The 18,647-nt window shown below is 28.4% G+C and overlaps 1 protein-coding gene across 2 annotated transcripts; it reads left to right on the forward strand.

Annotated features, from left to right (window-relative positions):
• The first annotated feature begins 3,228 nt into the window (after nt 1–3,228).
• On the forward strand, nt 3,229–6,976 carry LOC120080036 (serine/threonine protein phosphatase 2A 57 kDa regulatory subunit B' kappa isoform-like). 2 transcript variants are annotated; one of them, XM_039034573.1, is made up of 3 exons: nt 3,229–3,617; nt 4,501–5,893; nt 6,216–6,976. In XM_039034573.1, the coding sequence occupies exons 2-3, from the start codon at nt 4,748–4,750 to the stop codon at nt 6,570–6,572; spliced, it is 1,503 nt and encodes a 500-aa protein (XP_038890501.1). In that variant the 5' UTR covers nt 3,229–3,617; nt 4,501–4,747; the 3' UTR covers nt 6,573–6,976. The 2 variants fall into 2 exon arrangements, with proteins under 2 accessions (XP_038890501.1, XP_038890500.1); XM_039034572.1 differs by having other exon boundaries at nt 4,591–5,893.
• Nucleotides 6,977–18,647: the final 11,671 nt, after the last annotated feature.

The following is an 18,647-nucleotide window of genomic DNA, read 5'->3' on the forward strand; positions in this document are numbered from 1 at the left end:
AAAGCAAAAATTTGGCCAAAAAGGAGAACAAGAACAAAGCTACTTTTGAATTAAGATTGACTTTGAAATCACCTTTGTTGGGTTTTAACCATGCTTGTAATTATAACTAAGCATTATTAATCCCATTATCATTGAAGTGGTAACACTTGTTTCTTTTTCTTCTTCTTTGAGTGAGTAAAAAAAAAAAAAAAGATTAGATTTAAAGATTTAATTTTAAAATATTAATTTATTATATAGTCAATTATTTAAGATTTGCCCACTAACCTTTTTTCTATTTACTAAATCTCCACTACTTTATAGGATGCTTTTGAATTGATCTAAGCCATTGCAAATGTGTGTGAGACTTTTTTTTTTTAACAAAAATAATGGTGTTGTGTGTATGATTGTGTTCATTGAAGGATGATTACATTTTGTGGATGATATTTTTCCCCATGGGTATTGGTAAAATTGTCCCTACAAGAAATGTAAATTATCTGTTTATTGATTTTTTTTAATTATTATTCTTGGTATGTAAAGCACAAATACACTATTTGGAGAAATGAAAAGAAAATGGGATAGTTAAAAAAGGGATGGAAGATTTATTATTATTATTAACTACAGATCTTGAATTAGATTCAATCTTCTTTATGTAGCATAGAACTAACTAAATTTGAGATTATATTTCTTTAAATTGTTTTTTGTTTTGTTATATTCTTTTGTTTTTTTTTTATTTAATTCTTTTTTTCTTGATCTTCAAAACACATACATATATAAAATTATTTGAAAAAAAAATGTATAGAGATTAAAGGATTAAAACGCCTTAAAATTATAAATAGTTTTTTTTTTTTCGAAATACAAATTCTTTGTCAAATTTTAAAGAGGATTGTTTTTTTTTTAAAAAAAAAAAAAACTACTCTTTTCTACTTTTGTTTTATAAGTTTAATTTTCATATAAAATAAATAAATAAATAACTAAGGTTCCCTTTTGGTAACCATTTGGTTTTTGGTTTTTGGTTTTTTGTTTTTAAAAATTAAGCCTATAAACACTACTTTCACCCCTAAATTTCTTCATTTGTTATCTACCTTTTTATCAATTATTTGAAAAATTAAGCCAAAGTTTGAAAACTAAAAAAAATAATAATAACTTTTAAAAACTTGTTTTTGTTTTTGGAATTTGGTTAAGAATTCAAGTGTTGTACTCAAGAAATATGCAAATCATTGTAAAAAATGAAAGGAAATAGACTTAATTTTTGAAAATAAAAAATAAAAAATAAAATGATTACGAAACGGACCTAAATATTTATCGAAAGAGATAAATAAGTAAAAATTAAAACAAATTTTTTAAAAAAATTTTGTTAATGTTTTCTTAAAATAGAATAAAACAAAGATTTTTTTTAAACATAAAAAATAACTAAAATATTTACAAATATAACGAAATGTCACAGTCTATCGAGAGATAAACATTAACATTGATAATTTACTACCATCTATAAGTAATAAATATGAATAGACTATATATTTTGTTATATTTAAAATAGTTTTACTAAAATGACACCTTTATTGAATTTGATTATTCCAACTTGTCTGTTAAGTCAATGTATCTTTACTATTACTTTGACTTGTGTGTTTATAGTTTATGGCAAATTTTATTCGGTAGCAAGCAGTAATTTTAAATCTTTTTTCCTTATTTATTTTCAACTTTTCCTTCTTATTTCACACACTTATGTCTATTTTGTTGTATTTATTTAAACAAAATCAGCTATTTTAGACGCATTTTATAAAACAAAATTTTGGTAAAATTACAAAACTGATCTTTATAGCTTAGAGAACGTTAGAATTTAGTTCCTATTGTATTAAAAGTTGAGCTCTAATCTTTATAGTTTGATAATATCTCATAAATAGTCCATATGATTTGATTAAAGCCCTCATCAATGGAGATTATTTATAAAGATTTTAATCAAGAGCTCTTTTCAAATATAAGAAAATAAGTTAACTTATTTATAAATATAGTAAAATATTATTGTCTATTAGTGATGTATATTGATAGACATCTATCAATATTAGTGATAGATAACGATAGACAGTGACATTTTGTTATATTTAAAATATTTTTAATAATTTTTATATTAAGAAATAATTATTCTTCAATCAAACAATAAAAACTAAATTCTAATTATAAATCTATTTTAACTTTTTCTAAATTTGCAATTTAAGCTTGAATTTTCTATCATCACTTTCTATATGACCAAACAGCAAAACAATTCCGAATATTCTGCTAGTAATAGATAGCCAAAAACTAGCTCAAATCTAACCATTTTTTTTATTATTATTTTATTTTAAAAATAATTACACTATTGCTTATATCAACGGATGAAAATTCCAATTTAGATCTAAATTAATCCAACTCAACTAACATAGTCGGAGAATATTCTGAACAATTTTCTCATAAAGAGGGACCCATTTAGTTTCTTCTCTTTTCTTTCTTTCTTTTTTTTTTTTTTTTAAAGAAAATATTTTATATCATTTTTCATTAGCTAAGTTTTAAAATATACTCAATAAATTTTTTTAAATATACTCAATAAATTTTTAAAAGTTGAATCATTGTCCTTTTAACATTTCATAAATATTTGAAAATTACTCTTGAAGTAAAAAAAAAAAACGATTAGAGATAAAATGAAAAGTCTATAGGCATGAAATCCAAATGTCCTAATTACAATCATGTTGATTTTTCATCTAATATTATAAAAAAAATTAATTCAAAACTAATTTTTGTTGATGCATGAATCTCATTAGGTCAATTCCTTACTCTAGTGTTTTCTGGTCAAGCTAAAGTTAGCAAAGTCGTGTGTTTGATAGTACTAAAGCACCAACTAATCGCTAAACTCTATAGCAGTTGGAACTTGACTATTTATATACCTATCTGGTTGTCATTCACTCGAGCCTCATGTCTTGATAAGAATGACAGGGATATTCCCCTTGAAGTAGTTTCTCTAGAAAAGGTTTCAAGCTCAATATGTCTAACTCAGGGACGATTGTCTATTCTCTAGACAATTTTTGTTTTAGGAACTCTTTGAACTTGAGCCTTAAATGAGATATGTCCCGCAACAATTTTAAATCGTTTATGAAATACTAAGGGTAATATTGTAACTTTAAAAAACAAAAGCAATATCTAGGAATCATTTTTATAATTTAGCTTTTTTTTCCCTCTCTCTATTTTATTTATTTATTTATTTATTTTCTCTAACTTCTGTAGTGGTGACTGGCGAACTGGTACCTTCAATATATATTTTTTCTTTTTTTCTTTTTCTTGGTCGAGGAAAAGGCAGAAAATGCCATACAAGTTATTCTCTTGATTCGAGGAGAGCTGTGTTCTTGCGACCATTTTCATGGAGTTTCATTTCCCAGTTGAAAAAGGAGAGAGAGATCAGATTCAGATCGATACTTATCAACACAAGTTTCTTCTGAATTCACATCCATGGCTGACTCTGATCTTCTCTTCAACTTCTTACTTTCTCACTCAATATCACGCCTCTTCTTTTTTTTCTTTCTAGGTTTTTGAACTTCAAGGTTCAATTATTTCTTTCTTTCCCTCTCTTCTTCCTCGCATTCTCTTCTACTGGAGCTCACTTCATATTCCAGGTCTCTTTCTCTTTGAATTTTTGTCTTTGTTTCATCGCTGAACTTCGTTTTTTTTTTTTTTTTTCTTTTCGAAATTGTAATTGGAAGCTTTTTATTTACTTGTTTATGAAGATGATCGGAGATGTTTCTTGTCGTATGGTTGTAATGTGCATTGATTTTGTCCTTCAGCTTCTAATTTTGCTATGTTTGGTAGTTTTCTTCCACCAGATCTATGGTTTAGTCCGCCGTTTTGATTGATGTTTCTGGCTTTGGACTTGTTTTGTGGCTTTAAATCTGGATTTCCCGCCGCCATATGCTTGAACTTGATAAAAATAGGCGTTTATTATTGTTGTTCTTCTTCTTGGAGGTTCAGGGGTGGGGTTTTGGGGAAAATGCCTCTCGATCTTAACTTGGAAAATGCCTTCTGTTGTCTCTGGAAGACTTGTTTGTTTGTCTTTTCGTGAATTCTAACTGAAATTTCTTTGTTAATTCATGAATCTGCCCTTACCAGAAGCTTCGGGGTATTTTGCTCTCAGACTTACACAAGTCTGCTAAACTGAGCTTCATCTCATATGAATTTTGCTTCAAGAGATATACTTCTACACCACAAGGATTTTCGATGGAAGTTTTTGTATAGAATGCCGTTGGAGCATGAAACTATTCCCTTTCCCTCCCTTTTCTCTCTCTCTCTCTTTTTTCTTTTCAACTCATTCTTTTTCGTTCTTCTTCTTCTTCTTCATTCTCTTTTTCTCATTTACTTTCATCAACTTCGTCCGTTATAGCTTTTCTGATGTTTCAAATTGTAACTTCTTTTTTACAACTAAGATTTCAAAGTTATATGAGTCCTCTTATCTGATTTTTGTTCTGGTGTTCACAATTTTAAGCTTTGATTAATTGATGCCAGGCTCATACTTATGGTTTAAAGAGTTATATCTGAATTCCTTGAATGCTACATGCTGAATAGTCGTTTCTGAGAATGAAGTTGTGCATGCAGATACACCAGAAAGTTTGCTGAAGAGTAATTTCCGATATCTTGCGGAAGCTAGGAAAGATTTTTAGGCAGAAAATAAATCTTTGACATACCATGTTCTGAATTTATCCAGCCACCTTGATTTAGAGTGCTCATCTTCCAGATCGTAAAGCATCTCACCATGCTTAAGCAAATACTAAGCAAACTTCCTCGGAAGTTGCAGAAGTCGGAGACGGTGGATTCTGCAACAAATGATTCTAGCAACAATACTTCTCGTCTGGGACATGTATTCCAGTGTACAAATGTAGGGAGTGCCTTCTCGAGTAAATTAAATGTCGTGAAACGTGTTTCTTCAGCAGTTTTCCCTGCAAGCATTGCAGCGGAAGCAGTGGATCCTCACTTGTCATTCAAAGATGTTCCAAATCCACAGAAGCAAAACCTGTTTGTCAGCAAATTGAACTATTGCTGTGAGGTTTTTGATCTGAACGATGTGGAGAAGCAGGATCTTAAACGTCAAATGTTGATAGATGTTGTTGATTTTGTTACATCTGGATCTGCAAAGTTCACTGAGACAGCAATTTCATCAATATGTAAGTTGTGTGCTGCTAATCTTTTTCGCGTGTTCCCGCCCAAATCTCGTTCAACTTCAACTGGTGGAGAAACGGAGGATGAAGAACCAATATTTGACCCGGCTTGGTCTCATTTGCAAAATGTTTATGATCTACTGCTTCATTTTGTCAGTAGCACTTCTCTAGATGCAAAAGTGGCCAAAAAATATCTTGATCATTCTTTTATCCTGAGATTGCTTGATCTCTTTGATTCTGATGACCCAAGAGAAAGAGATTGCTTGAAAACAATCCTTCACCGTGTCTATGGAAAGTTCATGATACACAGGCCTTTCATCAGGAAGGCTATTAGCAATGTCATGTATCGTTTTGTTTTCGAGACAGAGCGGCACAATGGAATTGCAGAACTGTTGGAGATTTTTGGTAGTGTGATTACCGGGTTCGCATTGCCATTGAAGGAGGAACACAAGACATTCTTATGGAGGGTGCTAATTCCTCTTCACAAACCAAAGTCGGTCGGAATTTATCATCAACAATTAACATATTGTATTGTACAGTTTATAGATAAGGATCCAAAGTTGGCCAGCACGGTTATTAAGGGACTTTTAAGATATTGGCCTTTAACAAATAGCCAGAAAGAGCTGATGTTTTTAAGTGAAACAGAAGAGATATTAGAAATGATCAGCATGGTTGAGTTCCAGAAGATCATGGTCCCTCTCTTTCGGCGAATCGGATATTGCTTGAATAGCTCTCATTACCAGGTATATTTGCTACTTCAAGCTATCTACGATTACTTGCTTCCTGGTTTTCAAGGGTTTGATTTAGATGGCTGTTTTCTTCTATTTTACTGCATTTCACTAGATTTTGGCTTTTCTTATGTTATTGTATATGCATATTTTACAAGCATGGAAGGGCTTCAAATTGTATTAATTGTTTTATAAATACGAAGAATTAGGAATATTTCCAAGTCCCAGCATTCTAGACCTAGTCTATGTTGATTGGCTTTGACTCCTTGTGTTTTTTTGAGCTTTTAGTTGAATTTTGGTTGGTTGGTACATTTGTTTACTTTTCCAATTCTTTTAGGTGGCAGAAAAAGCTCACTTGCTTTGGAACAACGAACACATCATCAATCTTATAGCTCAAAACCGGCAAACGATCATTCCGATTATCATCCCAGCACTCGAACGAAATACACAAAAGCATTGGAACAACTCTGTACTAAATCTAACTTTAAATGTGAAGAAGCTGGTTCATGAGATGGACGAGGAACTCGTGGTTGCTTGCCAGCTTGACTTGAAGGAGGAACAATCGAAGTCAATTGCAGCGGCAGAGAAGAGGAGATTGACATGGGAGCGGCTTGAGAATGCTGCAACTCCACAACCTATTTCTCCTAACATTTCATTTCTGGTAGAACCCGCAACATGTGCAGTTGCTGGCTAGCCACTTAGAATTGGAAGATCAAGTCAACAAAATGATGGTAGCATTACTTGCAGTATATCGGAATCATCTAGTTCTTTGATTCAACCAAGTTTTCGATTCCACTGCAAAAAGTGTCTCGCTCGCCGAGATGCGACGAACAAGTTATGGATGAAGGATCTGATCAGATCCAGCTGAAACTTTCTGTACAGGTGTGTGGGTAAAAGCAGCCTGTTTGGTTGTTGCCATAGATTTGAGGAAATCTGTATCCTTTTATCAAACAGTGTGTTTCTTCACTGTTTTTTCCATATCTCATTCATGATGGGATTTTGTGCTTTTGAGTTCCATTGGCACCATATTTTGAAGCCTTCAGCTTTTAGCTTGTTTGTTCTTCTGAAAATTAAATTTCTTCCCTTTCTCCTCTTAAATTCCTCTCTAAATTCATTCCAAACAGGGTGGTGAATTCTCATTTCTTTGAAATGGGAACGAAGGCGAGGAATGCTTTTCCTGTCCTTACCTCTAACCCTGTTTTCGATCTCGAAATTTATATAATAAAATGTACATTTTTTTCAGTGTATGAGCTAGGTTCAATTGTAGGGTGGAGGATGGCGGATTGAATCAACCTTTGGAATGTAAGTGATATTTCTTTTTGGAAAAATTACCTTTTTGTCCTTAAGTTTTGAGTTTCTATTTAGTCTCTACGTTTTAAAATGTCGCACATTCAGTTTTTAAGTTTTGAGTTTCGTTTTAATTTAGTCCTTAAGTTTTAAAATATTATAATTTTGTCCTTAAAATTTAAGTTTTGTTTCAATTTGATTCTTAGGTTTCAAGATTTACATTTATAACTTCTATTTTTCATTAAACATCCATGGTTCGTCTTTAGTGTAATGTCTGGCAAATAAATTAAAATAATTAAAGGAATTATACTTAATTAAGTTTTACTATTTTTCTTCGTTATTAAAATTAAGTTCAAAATTTCACTTCATAATTATTTTAATTAATTAATAGACATTGACGTCAGTAACTAAAGTGAGTATTTAATCGAAGTCAAAAGTGTAAAACCTTGAAACTTAGATATCAAAATAAAATAAATTTCAAGGATAAAGGATTGTAACATTTTGAGAATGTGCATTTAAAAAAAACAAGAAAAGAGAAAAGAGATTTAGCCATATAATGAAAAAGGGTAATAAATAGGAGGAGGGTCATAAGTGATGAGATCAATGGATGTATGATATTATGTAAGATGAAATGAATGGCTGTGATTGTGAGAGCATGGGAAGCAGCGTAGTGTGTGTAACAGAGGAAAACTGAAAGGTAAAGAAAAGCAGGCAAATTCTGAGGTGTGTCTGAATGTAAGGTTTGGCTCTTTTTCCAAAGGACGATTAGATTGTACAATAATTGCGTTCTTCTCGCTACCATTTAGCCGACAGTATCATTTTCCTTCCTCACCCACTTTCCCCCTCTTTCTTCCTTCTTAATCTTTTTTTTTTTTTTCCTTTGTTACCAAATTTCAAAGTTCAATTATAAAAATATCCCTGACTAGTATGGTTACCTTGTTACGACTTCATCCCAATCCTCCTTACAGTTAAGGTAAGGATTTCGGACATGACCAGCATGTGACGAGCGATGTGTACAAAGTCTGAGAATGAATCCACCGTCATATAGCTTACTAGCGATCACGGCTTCATGTAGACGAGTTGTAGCCTACAATTCAAACTGAGGACAGATTTGGGAATGAATTCATAGTTATATACTTAGTTAGCAATTACGGCTTCATATAGACGAGTTGTAGCCTACAATTCAAACTGAGAACGGATTTTTGGAGTTAGCTCACACTCGTGGGATAATGACCCTTTGTTTTGACCGTTGTAGCACGTGTATCATCCAGGGCATCATTTATTTCATAAGTATTTTTATATTTATAACATTACTTATTATTTTTTATAAGCGTTTCAAAAATATATTTGGAGCATAAATTCTTTAGGATTTTGAACAAAAATTTAAACATAAACGATATGATAGTTACCTAAAATGAAAATGTGGATTTTGCCACGTTGTTTTAAGAAATTGCTATACAATTTTAGATTCTAGTTTCTATTTGATATTTTAAAAAGAAAATTTACTGCAAAATAGTTTTGGAATGTTTATAAAAGTTAAGGATAATATTGTAATATTGAAATATTTATAAAAATTGAGAAGTAATATTGTAAATTTTGAGAGTGTCATTTTTTTAAACATTGTTTAAGAGTTATAATTTGTCCAACCAAATTTGAATGTTAGTGGGACTATGCGGTAATATTTTTGTTTCTAATATTTTCTACTTTCATTTTTTTTTCATGAATTCAGTACGTGAATTATTGATTTCACTTGAGAGGGTATTGCAAGATTTGGAACTAAGTGTCTTATCTTTGATTGAAATTTTGTTTGTTTGTGTGTGTGTTTTTTTCTTGAAATTTTTGGGCCTATTCTTGTTTCATTTTTTGAACTTTAGGTCTATTTTAATCTTTCAATGTTTTAAAAAAAAAAATGTGATTTGACCTTTGTCTCTAGATTTGGAAAATAATTTAGGTCGGTTTGATAACCATTTTGAATTTTAGTTTTAGTTTTTAAAAATTAAGCCTATTTCATTCAATTTTTTACAATGATTTACATCATTCTTTAAATATAATGATTAAATTCTTAATTAAATTTCAAAAACAAAAACAATTTTTTGAAAGCTAGTTTTTTTAGTTCTCAAAATTTGACTTGGTTTCTTAAACTATGGATGAAAATTGAAGGTAGAAGTAAATTCCATTGACTTAATTTTCAAAAACAAAAACAAAAAATAAAATTTTTACCAAACGAGGCCTTAGTTAGTATATCCAACTTTAAAAAGATGAACCATTTTGTTCTTTGTTATTATTATCACCTAATATTCAACCAACTTTGTAACTTATATACATACTCAATTAATTTGTTAAAAGAAAAATGGTGGATAAAATGATCATTTTTAACGTTTAAGGACTAAAAATGATATTTTGAAACTTAAAAAATGCTAAAGTAGAATAAATTTAAAGGTCAAGGAGTAAAATAGGCAACTAAAAGTTTAAAGGTGAAAATTGAATAATCTCAAAAGTTCAAGGATCAAAATTAAACTTATATGCTAACAATAGCGTAGACATAGTGTTCATAGTATCAACCTCGAGGTTTGATTTCCCACCCCATAGTTTAATTACAATATCTTTGGAAAAAAGAAAAAAATATATATTTATATCTTTTTTTTAATATATGTACTCTTAACCTTTGGTTTGCTATGACCAACATAGCTCAATTGACATTAATTTATACTATCAACTCGAGGTTTGAGGTTTGGCATTTCTATATATATATATATAACATAATTGAACCCTTTTATTTTATTTTGAATAATGATCTATTTTCGTGCTTTTAATTTTTTTTTTCATTACAACAACTAAAATTATACACGTTTGATTATTTACACGTAAATTATTGCTAAACTATGATTATTTTGACTAACTCTTTTAATTTAGATTATGAATTTGTTCGGTTTTTACCCGTGATAAAAAAAAAAAAAAAAGACAACATATTAATATATATTAAAAAAAATGGGGACAGAGGCTGAGCCCTAAGCAACAAACTTTTTACAAAGGAGAAAAAAATCTATACATATATACCTGAACTTTTCTTTTCAAGTTTAATCAATTTATTCCATTGCAAAGAGGGGATCATCAACTTTTTTTGAAAGAGATTCCTTCAATGAAAGTAATGGTTTCATTTTTGCCACCCAACAAAATCATAGTATCAAAAAGATGGAGAGTGAAAATTAAAAGTGGATAAACCTTTTCAATTATTTAAACTAATCAAGGAAATTAAGGATACATTACAAATTTACCATTTGAAGTTTGTGTGTATTTGAAAATTTGAATTTTCACGATTATAAACTTAATCCTCTAGCTTTCGATTTTTTTTAAAAAATTAATGGATTAAAAAATTAAAATGTGAGGGTCTTATTAGACCGTAAATTTCAATTTCATATTTAATAAATTAATTAATATTTAAAATTTTTTAATTTTTCAAGGTTCTACATTAAACATTAAATTGAGTGCAAAATTTATTAGATATAAAATTAAAAATTTTAAGGATTCAATAAAATTTTTTGAAAGCTTAAGAACCAAATAGATATAAATGCCATACTTAAAAGATAAGTTTTGTAATTTAACCTAAAATAATTAGAAAAAATCAAATTAAAATTGGGGTTGGCACGCGTATCAATTTGCACTGTAACTTCTAATTTCATCCCATTGAACCTTAGCATATGTTTGCAATTTTTATTCTATATTCAATTTTCACTAAATTCACTTACTAATTTTGAAAAAAAAACAAGTAAAGTAAAAATCTTATAAAACTCCTTAATTTCAACTAAAATCAGGCCTTGTACTAGAGTAATTAGCTTGATTAATGCAGATAATTGAACAAAATTTTCAAAACACATAAATTTCGTAAAAAGAAATCCCTCAAACTTCGAGGTCAATAGTATGAACACTATGTCAGTTAAGCTACGCTCTGGTTGACAAAAGAAAAGAAAAAAATCCAGCATTAATCTTTTTCTTTTTTGGATAATTAATGTTGTTTTTAGTCGAAAAGTCTTTAATTTCATATGATATATATGTTTTCTATATTGATCAAAAAGCATATGAGAGTGTTTTTTTTTGTTTTGAAAATTCTTTCAAATAAAAATATATTAGAGGTTAAAATTTGTAATTATTGTTCAACATTAGGCTAAATATTGCTACATTTATCAAAGTTTAAGAAGCAATTTGAATTCAATTTGAGTCAATTGTAGGTGTAAGTCAGTTACGCATGTTTTAGCTTTCCATACTCGAAGATTTCAATTTTCTACCGTGTGGCTTGAAGACCATCTCTATGGATGGACTTGTTCTCTTTACTCTTTTTAGCCCTTTTGTTTTGTTGGATTTGACGATTGTACTAAAAAAAAAAAGAAAAAACAAGCAATTTGATTGAATTAAAAAGTTTAGGGTAAACATTGATACAAATTTCAATTTTAGAGTAAGAATGGACATCTTTCCTAAAGATAACTACAATCTAGGATCAATAATCTATTAAACTCAATTTTGATTTCAAAAGTTTATTTAAATAAATACAAAATCTAAAGTATAGGACTTTATTAGACACCTTTTAAAATTCAGAACCCATTAAAAAATAAAGTTAAAATGTTATCTTGGTCTCTATATTTTCAATTTTGTTTAATTTGGTCCCGATATTTTCAATTGTCCAATTTCAGTCTTCGTATTTTCAATAAATCTTAAATTTAGTCACTCATGGTTAATTTTTACCAAAATTATTTAATTCACAGTAAAAATTACTAATAGATAACTAATTTTTTTAAAGAAATCAACAATAAATTAGCAGGACTAAATTTAAGATTTATTGAAAGTTTATGGACTAAAATTAAATAAACGGCAAAGTATAAGGACCAAAATAGTATTTCAATTAAATAAATTTGAAATATCATGAACTTTTTAGAATTGTCGATTCAGGGACTTATCAGACACGAACACGAGAGTAAATTAAATTTGTAATATAATCTTATTGACATTATGTTCACATCAATTACATTTTGTTAATTTCTAAGATTTCTCGATCCATACTTTATGTCGATGGCAATGTTAAGCCTTCGTAAACACATGCAAATGTATAATAGATCGATGATATTTTTTTAGGTACGACTCATGAGGTAAAGAAATTTGAACATTTGACCATAAAAAGGGGTGTAGTATATATCCATTATTGTTGAACTCTAACATAGTGTTTGGGCCCAACTTCTAGTGGATGGAGTGAGTTATTATATTTCACTTTATGTTTGAGGCTCCAATTATAATAGTACGTATTTTCAACTAATATAACCTATAATTAAATACAGTATTACTATTTCAAAATCCTTTTTGTTATAGTGTTATACTATTTCCTACCCATCATCTCTTTTAGGGATGTTCAAAAAACTCAATGACCCAAAAAATCGATCAACTCAATCCAACCCATTCGGTTTGGGTTGAGTTATAAACTTTTTTGGATTGAGTTGGGTTCAAATAAATGAAAAATTTATGGATTGAGTTGGTTTATGGGTCACCTAAGATAACCCAAATCAATCTGAACCAACCCAAACTTATTATTAACTTAATTTTTTTTTTTTTGCTTATGTAAAATTAGATATACATATATTTATTTTAGTTTTCTTTAATTTTATCATTTTTTTGGATAATTTATTCTTCAATAACTCTTAAAAATAATTTTTCCACTTTGAAAAAAGATTATACATTATATAAATTGAAATTGAGTTGTTAATCTTAATTCATATATGAAAATAGTTAAATCGAATTTCTACGTATTAACATTTTACTTCTTTTTATAAAAAAAATTAAATAAATGACTCGAATAACCCAAACCAACCCAACCCAAATATTTCATGGTTAAGTTGGGTTGGGTTCATTTTTTTAATGAGAGTTATTTGGGTTGAAGAAATTTACAACCCGAACAATTGTGTTGGGTCTAAAATTTTTTTTAATCCAACCCAATCCAACCAACGAACACCCCTAATCTCTTTCATTTTTTGTTAAAATGTTTACTATTTTATATCAAACTAAAGGTTCGATGACCTTTTCACGAATTGGAAAGGTTGGCCCACCATGTTAATTGGTTAATCAAAATGTAAGATTTCATTAGTTTGTGGGGTGTAAGTCATTAAACATTTAATGCCTGTGAAAGAGCCATCCATTAAAACAAATGTCTCTACCACAAACACAAACTATTATACCTACGCATTATTATAAGTTATGGATTAATAACCAATTCATCGTCCCAAACACGGAATAAATTTCAAATCCTTAGCGAAGAAGCAATCACGTGCTTGCTTGGTGAGAGAGAGAGGGATAACAGAGTTAGGTATAAGTTTCTTATTTGTTGCGAGTAATTGTAATTGCGCAATGACCTCCCATTTATTGCTTCACACAGTCAACAAATTTCCATCCAGAAGTCAGAAGAAAAGATGTACTTTCCACCGCAAGAATACCACATCTCTTACATTACATACGTCAACCACGTCAAGAGACGCCATCACGACAGAGGCTATCTCTATGCTCTGTAAGAATCTCTAATTTCTTCCATTTTCTAATTTTCTCCATCCGTTTCTGGTTTTCGATTGATTTGTGAATCGCTTTGAGTTCAGTTTATTCGCTGTGTGTTGTTGTTTCTGCTGCTTCGAAACTTGCGAGTGCTCCTTGGAGTGTGTATGTTGTTGCTGCGATTGAAGAGTGTTCGATTCCATTACTGAATCTTCGTTGAAGAGTAGAAAGGAGATCCAAAAGATAAAAATGAGAAAGAAGAGAATTAGGTAATTAGAGAGATGGATATGTAGTTTGATCTGATTCGACTCATTGTTCTTGTTTGATTTTTCTTCAATTTGACGGAAGTGATGCAATTTCTTTGATTCCATAAAAGACTGGTTGTATTGTATATTTGTATTACATGTTTTAATTTATTTCACGAACCTGATGTTTGGTTTAACTTTTCAATGTTTAATTCTTTATCATTGTCTCTCCTGTTGATCCCCCCCCCCCCCCCCACCATAAATTGATTCTTCCTAAACGAAGCGGGATATTTTGTATTGGGCCATTGAATTGACCCAACCAACAACTAGAGGTCTATGATCTATCATTAAACACAACGGTATGAACACGATTCATACCAAAGCAAATCTATCAAAATACTCCTTTATCAACAATTTTTTTTTTAAAAAAAATAGTATTCAGCAATCGCTCAAAATAATTTTTGAAATACCTTGAAGTGTATTTTAAAATTTTATTTTATTAAAAGAGTTTAAATAAAATAAAATGATTAAATTTTTTTTTCTTTTAGTCAATCCAAACAGTCTTTAATTGCTTTCTAAACCTAGTCTGGAATTCCTGATCCTAGATTTTATTCTATTATCATCATCATCAATAAGTTTAGTACTGACAAAGTTTATGCTATCAATGTTGATAGAAATGTCAAGGTGTCGATTTTATGAAATGTTGACTTGATGTTAATGGATATTTCTTAGAAAATTATAGAAACAAAAACTTAAAAAAATATTTTATATCTTTTTAACTACGTTAAAATATTTATATTTATATTATATTGACACGATAATTAATTTCTGATTTTTATGTTGCATGGATTTTTTTTTTTTACTATAAAATGAAAATATCAATTCATTGTCAATATCGATGTCAAATCCATGAAAATATGGAATGTGGATATGTCAATGAAAATTTAATATAATGACAAACTTTAAAGTTCGTAAAATGTAAATAGAATCTAATAGGTGGTATGAATTTTTAATTTTGTTTAAGCGTCTCTTTATGTCTTATTTTTTAAAATATCAAATAAATCATGTATTTTTAATTTTGTGTGCATGGTAGATTTTGACATATTGAAAAAATTAAAATAACTTTCCATTAATTGACGAATAGGGCATTGAATAGAGTGTTGAGTGAGAATATGAAAAGAGGTAGATATTATATATATACAAGAAAAAGAAGTAGATTATTCTTTAAGATTGTTCTAATTTGAGAAAATGTATAAATTTAGTAATTTCTTCTGATTATGAAATTTTTAATATAAATTTTGTCATCTAATTAAGTCTAGTTATAATTTTTCCAGAGAAACATCAATTTTAACTCTAAATTTGATTGTTTAAAAACACAAACTCTAAATTTGATAAGGCATGTTGAATTTCACTTCCAAAATTTAATTTCTTTAGATTGCAACTCAAATTTTGAAAAGCATTGTTATCTTAACTTTACACTACTTTTTTATTTGTAGATTTTACTGTCATAACCTTTTTGTTTAAGAAATTATTACGTTATTGTTTGATAACTATTTGATTTTTATTTTTTGTTTTTAAAAATTAAATTTATAAACACTTATTTAATTTATTATCTACTTTTTTATCAATAGTTTAAAAATCAAATTAAAATTTGAAAATAAAAAAATAATTTTCAATTTTTTATTTTTATTTCTAGAATTTAGCTAAAATTTAATTATTATATTTATTAAATATGTAAATTATTGTAAAAAAAATGAAAAAAAATAGATTTAATTAAAAAAATTAAAAAAAAAACGAAATAGTTATGTAGGTTTTGTGACATACATGACATATTATAACTTTATTAAGTACGAAATAGATAGGAATTCAAAGAAAGACAATACAACCAATGTTTTTTTTTAAAAAAAAAATCACGCCCAATTCAATTTTATACCAAACCTTCATTTTATTTTTTTAAAATATTTGTGAGTTTTATAAGGTATTTACCCGCATTTTTATTATTAAAAGTCAATTTAGCAAAAGTTAAATTTAAAAGACATTTAAAATATTATTTTGATTTATGTATTTTTTGTGTTTTGATTCATTTTGATCCTTATATTTAAAAAACATTAATTGATCCCTATAATTTTAACTTTTATTTATTTTAGACATTGTACTTTTAAAATGTAAGTTTAGGTCCTTAATTTTCTTTTCTTTTTTTTTTTTCTCCTTTTTTTTTATTTCATTTCTTTAGGTCAAAATCCATGCATATAAAATTTAGACAAATTTTATAAAATATTTTCTTAATTTCTTTAGACTTAATTTCTTTCTATGATAAAATAATAGATTTGGTCCTCATATTTTCATACAAATAACGATTTAGTCTATATAGTTTAAAATCTACACCAATTTAATTTAATTTAATTCCTAACTTGTATAATAATTCTAGCCTACACTCGTAAAAAATCCATAATAAGTTAATTTGAAATAAGTTACTCTTATCATTAAAGATCTAGTCAACCACATGAACTTTTGATTAGTTTTTGTATCTAATCATTTAGTATATGAAGATTAAAAATGAATTTAGTAACAAAAGTTTTTGTTATGGTTTAGCTATGGTCCTAAGAAAATCTAAAATATGTTGATGTGGTTTTTTTTTACCGATAATTAAAAAAAAAAACGATATATAATTTACAATTTGGAATCTTCAACCCAACTGGTTGTTTTTTTTTTTAATGATCTTGATCTATTAACTTTCAATATTTGTCGAGAGTCATCACAAGCAAGGTCCATAGCCTATTAGTGGACCCAAACCTAAGGGAAATCAGGAAATGACATGAAAAAATGCACATCCCAAAAGAGAAAAGTTAGAGCATTGAGTTCTAAGTCGATCAGTCGAGTCGGTAAATATATATCAATTGAAAAATATCTGAGGTGTGCTCAATCTGGTGCCTTATAGTCTTGAGTGTTGTAAATTACCATGACATCCCTAAAGTTACACATAACTACATCTCGTCAATTGTTAGAGGAAAAGGAGTATAAATAGCCTCATTCCAAGTAATCTTAAATGAGAGTCATAACCTTATTTTTGTGTGCTTACTTGAATTATACGCATTTTTTTTACTAATTTGGACATCAAAGTATGGTAGGCTCGACATCATATTAGTACAAAAATCTTTCACGTGGATTGACTTTGAAAACGAAACCAGACTAGGAGAGTCAAGTCCACGTGTGGCCCGCGACCAACAAACACGTGTGAGATCCATGTGCCAAACTGTATCTATTTTCTTAGATACCTGAGCAAACATCTAATTCAACTACTATATGAAGTTCTTTCACCCAATTTTTGGTGCCAAATAAAGGAGATATAGGTATCATGAAAAAATTACAGGTAGCCCAAATGCATTTTAATGAAGGTAGCTGAAAACCATTAACAGAATATATATGTCATATATGACCCATTTCAATTTTTGGTACATAAATTTTTCCCAATTACATATTCAAGGTGGCAACTTTTGTCAAACATTAGTTTAAAATTGCAATTAAAATTAGTAAATAATTTTAGGTAGTTCAATTTATAACCCAACCAATTATAGAGATTGTCCTTTTCAATATATGGAGATTGTTGAAATGTGTCTCCTTAAAACACAAACCTTTTTCTATTGATATGTATATATATATATATACACACACACTTTTTTATGCATTATATTTATGGTTAATGAGGGTAGAGACAATTTTAACTATTTTTATTGTTTTGTAAATCATATTATAGATTAATTTAAAGAAAATTATATTTCCAATTACATTGGTTTGTAAAATCTAGTTAAACCGTTGACTTCCTACAAAATTTGATGTGTCTTTATTTTGATAATTATTTTAAAAATTATAACAATCTCAAAATTAAATTTTAAAAGATTTGATTTAAAACTAACACTGTAGACTAATTTAAAGTTTTTTTTTTTTCTCTAAAAGAAGAATATTTTAATATTTGAAATTATAAAACTCGAAGTGTATGGGTTGTGTGTGTGTATATATATATGCTAAATTATAAAATATGGCCATGAACTTTGTAATCTGTGTAAAAAATACTCTAAACTTTCAAAAATTCTAAAAATTACTTTCAAAAAGAGGAAAAAAATGTCCCTCTGGTTAGTTTTGGATGAAAATTATTAAAGTTTTGTTTAAAAAATATCCCTAAACTTTCTAAGGTTTTAAAAAGACCCTTAACATAAAAAAAAGAGTTCAAAAATACCATCATTGTTAGTATATGAACAAAAACCATTAATACCACGTTGCAAAAATAACGTTCAACTTAAAAAAGGCTTAAAATGCTCCTATTGTTAATGTGGTAATCACTTTCTTGAAGTTTTCTTAAATTCGAAAAGAATCAATTTTTTTTTTAACAAATTATATAGATATCCTTATTTTTTTTTATATAAATACTTAATTTTTCAATTTTTAGTTTACATCAATTTTCTCAAGAATCAAAATTTTAAATTAAAACATAAAAATCGCACGTAATCTTGCAAAATTCCAATATCAAAGTCTCCCTTTAAAACTTAACAAACAATAAATAATCAAACAAAATCTCACAAAATTTCAATATCAGAATCCCACTCACTCAGCTACTAACATACAACTTTGTTAAAATAATTAAGTTCTAAAATCTCTTGGTGCTTCCTTTATTCTCTTTCTTCTTATAATAGTCCATATACCTTAAGTGAATTGTGTAG

This window comes from Benincasa hispida, chromosome 6 (assembly GCF_009727055.1).
Source record: "Benincasa hispida cultivar B227 chromosome 6, ASM972705v1, whole genome shotgun sequence".
Classification (NCBI taxonomy): domain Eukaryota; kingdom Viridiplantae; phylum Streptophyta; class Magnoliopsida; order Cucurbitales; family Cucurbitaceae; genus Benincasa; species Benincasa hispida.

Coding starts and splice junctions, on each gene's coding strand:
- LOC120080036 (XM_039034573.1), top strand. CDS start 4,748: ATGCTTAAGCAAATACTAAGCAAACTTCCTCGGAAGTTGCAGAAGTCG. Junction 5,894..6,215: donor TGAATAGCTCTCATTACCAG/GTATATTTGCTA, acceptor CAATTCTTTTAG/GTGGCAGAAAAAGCTCACTT.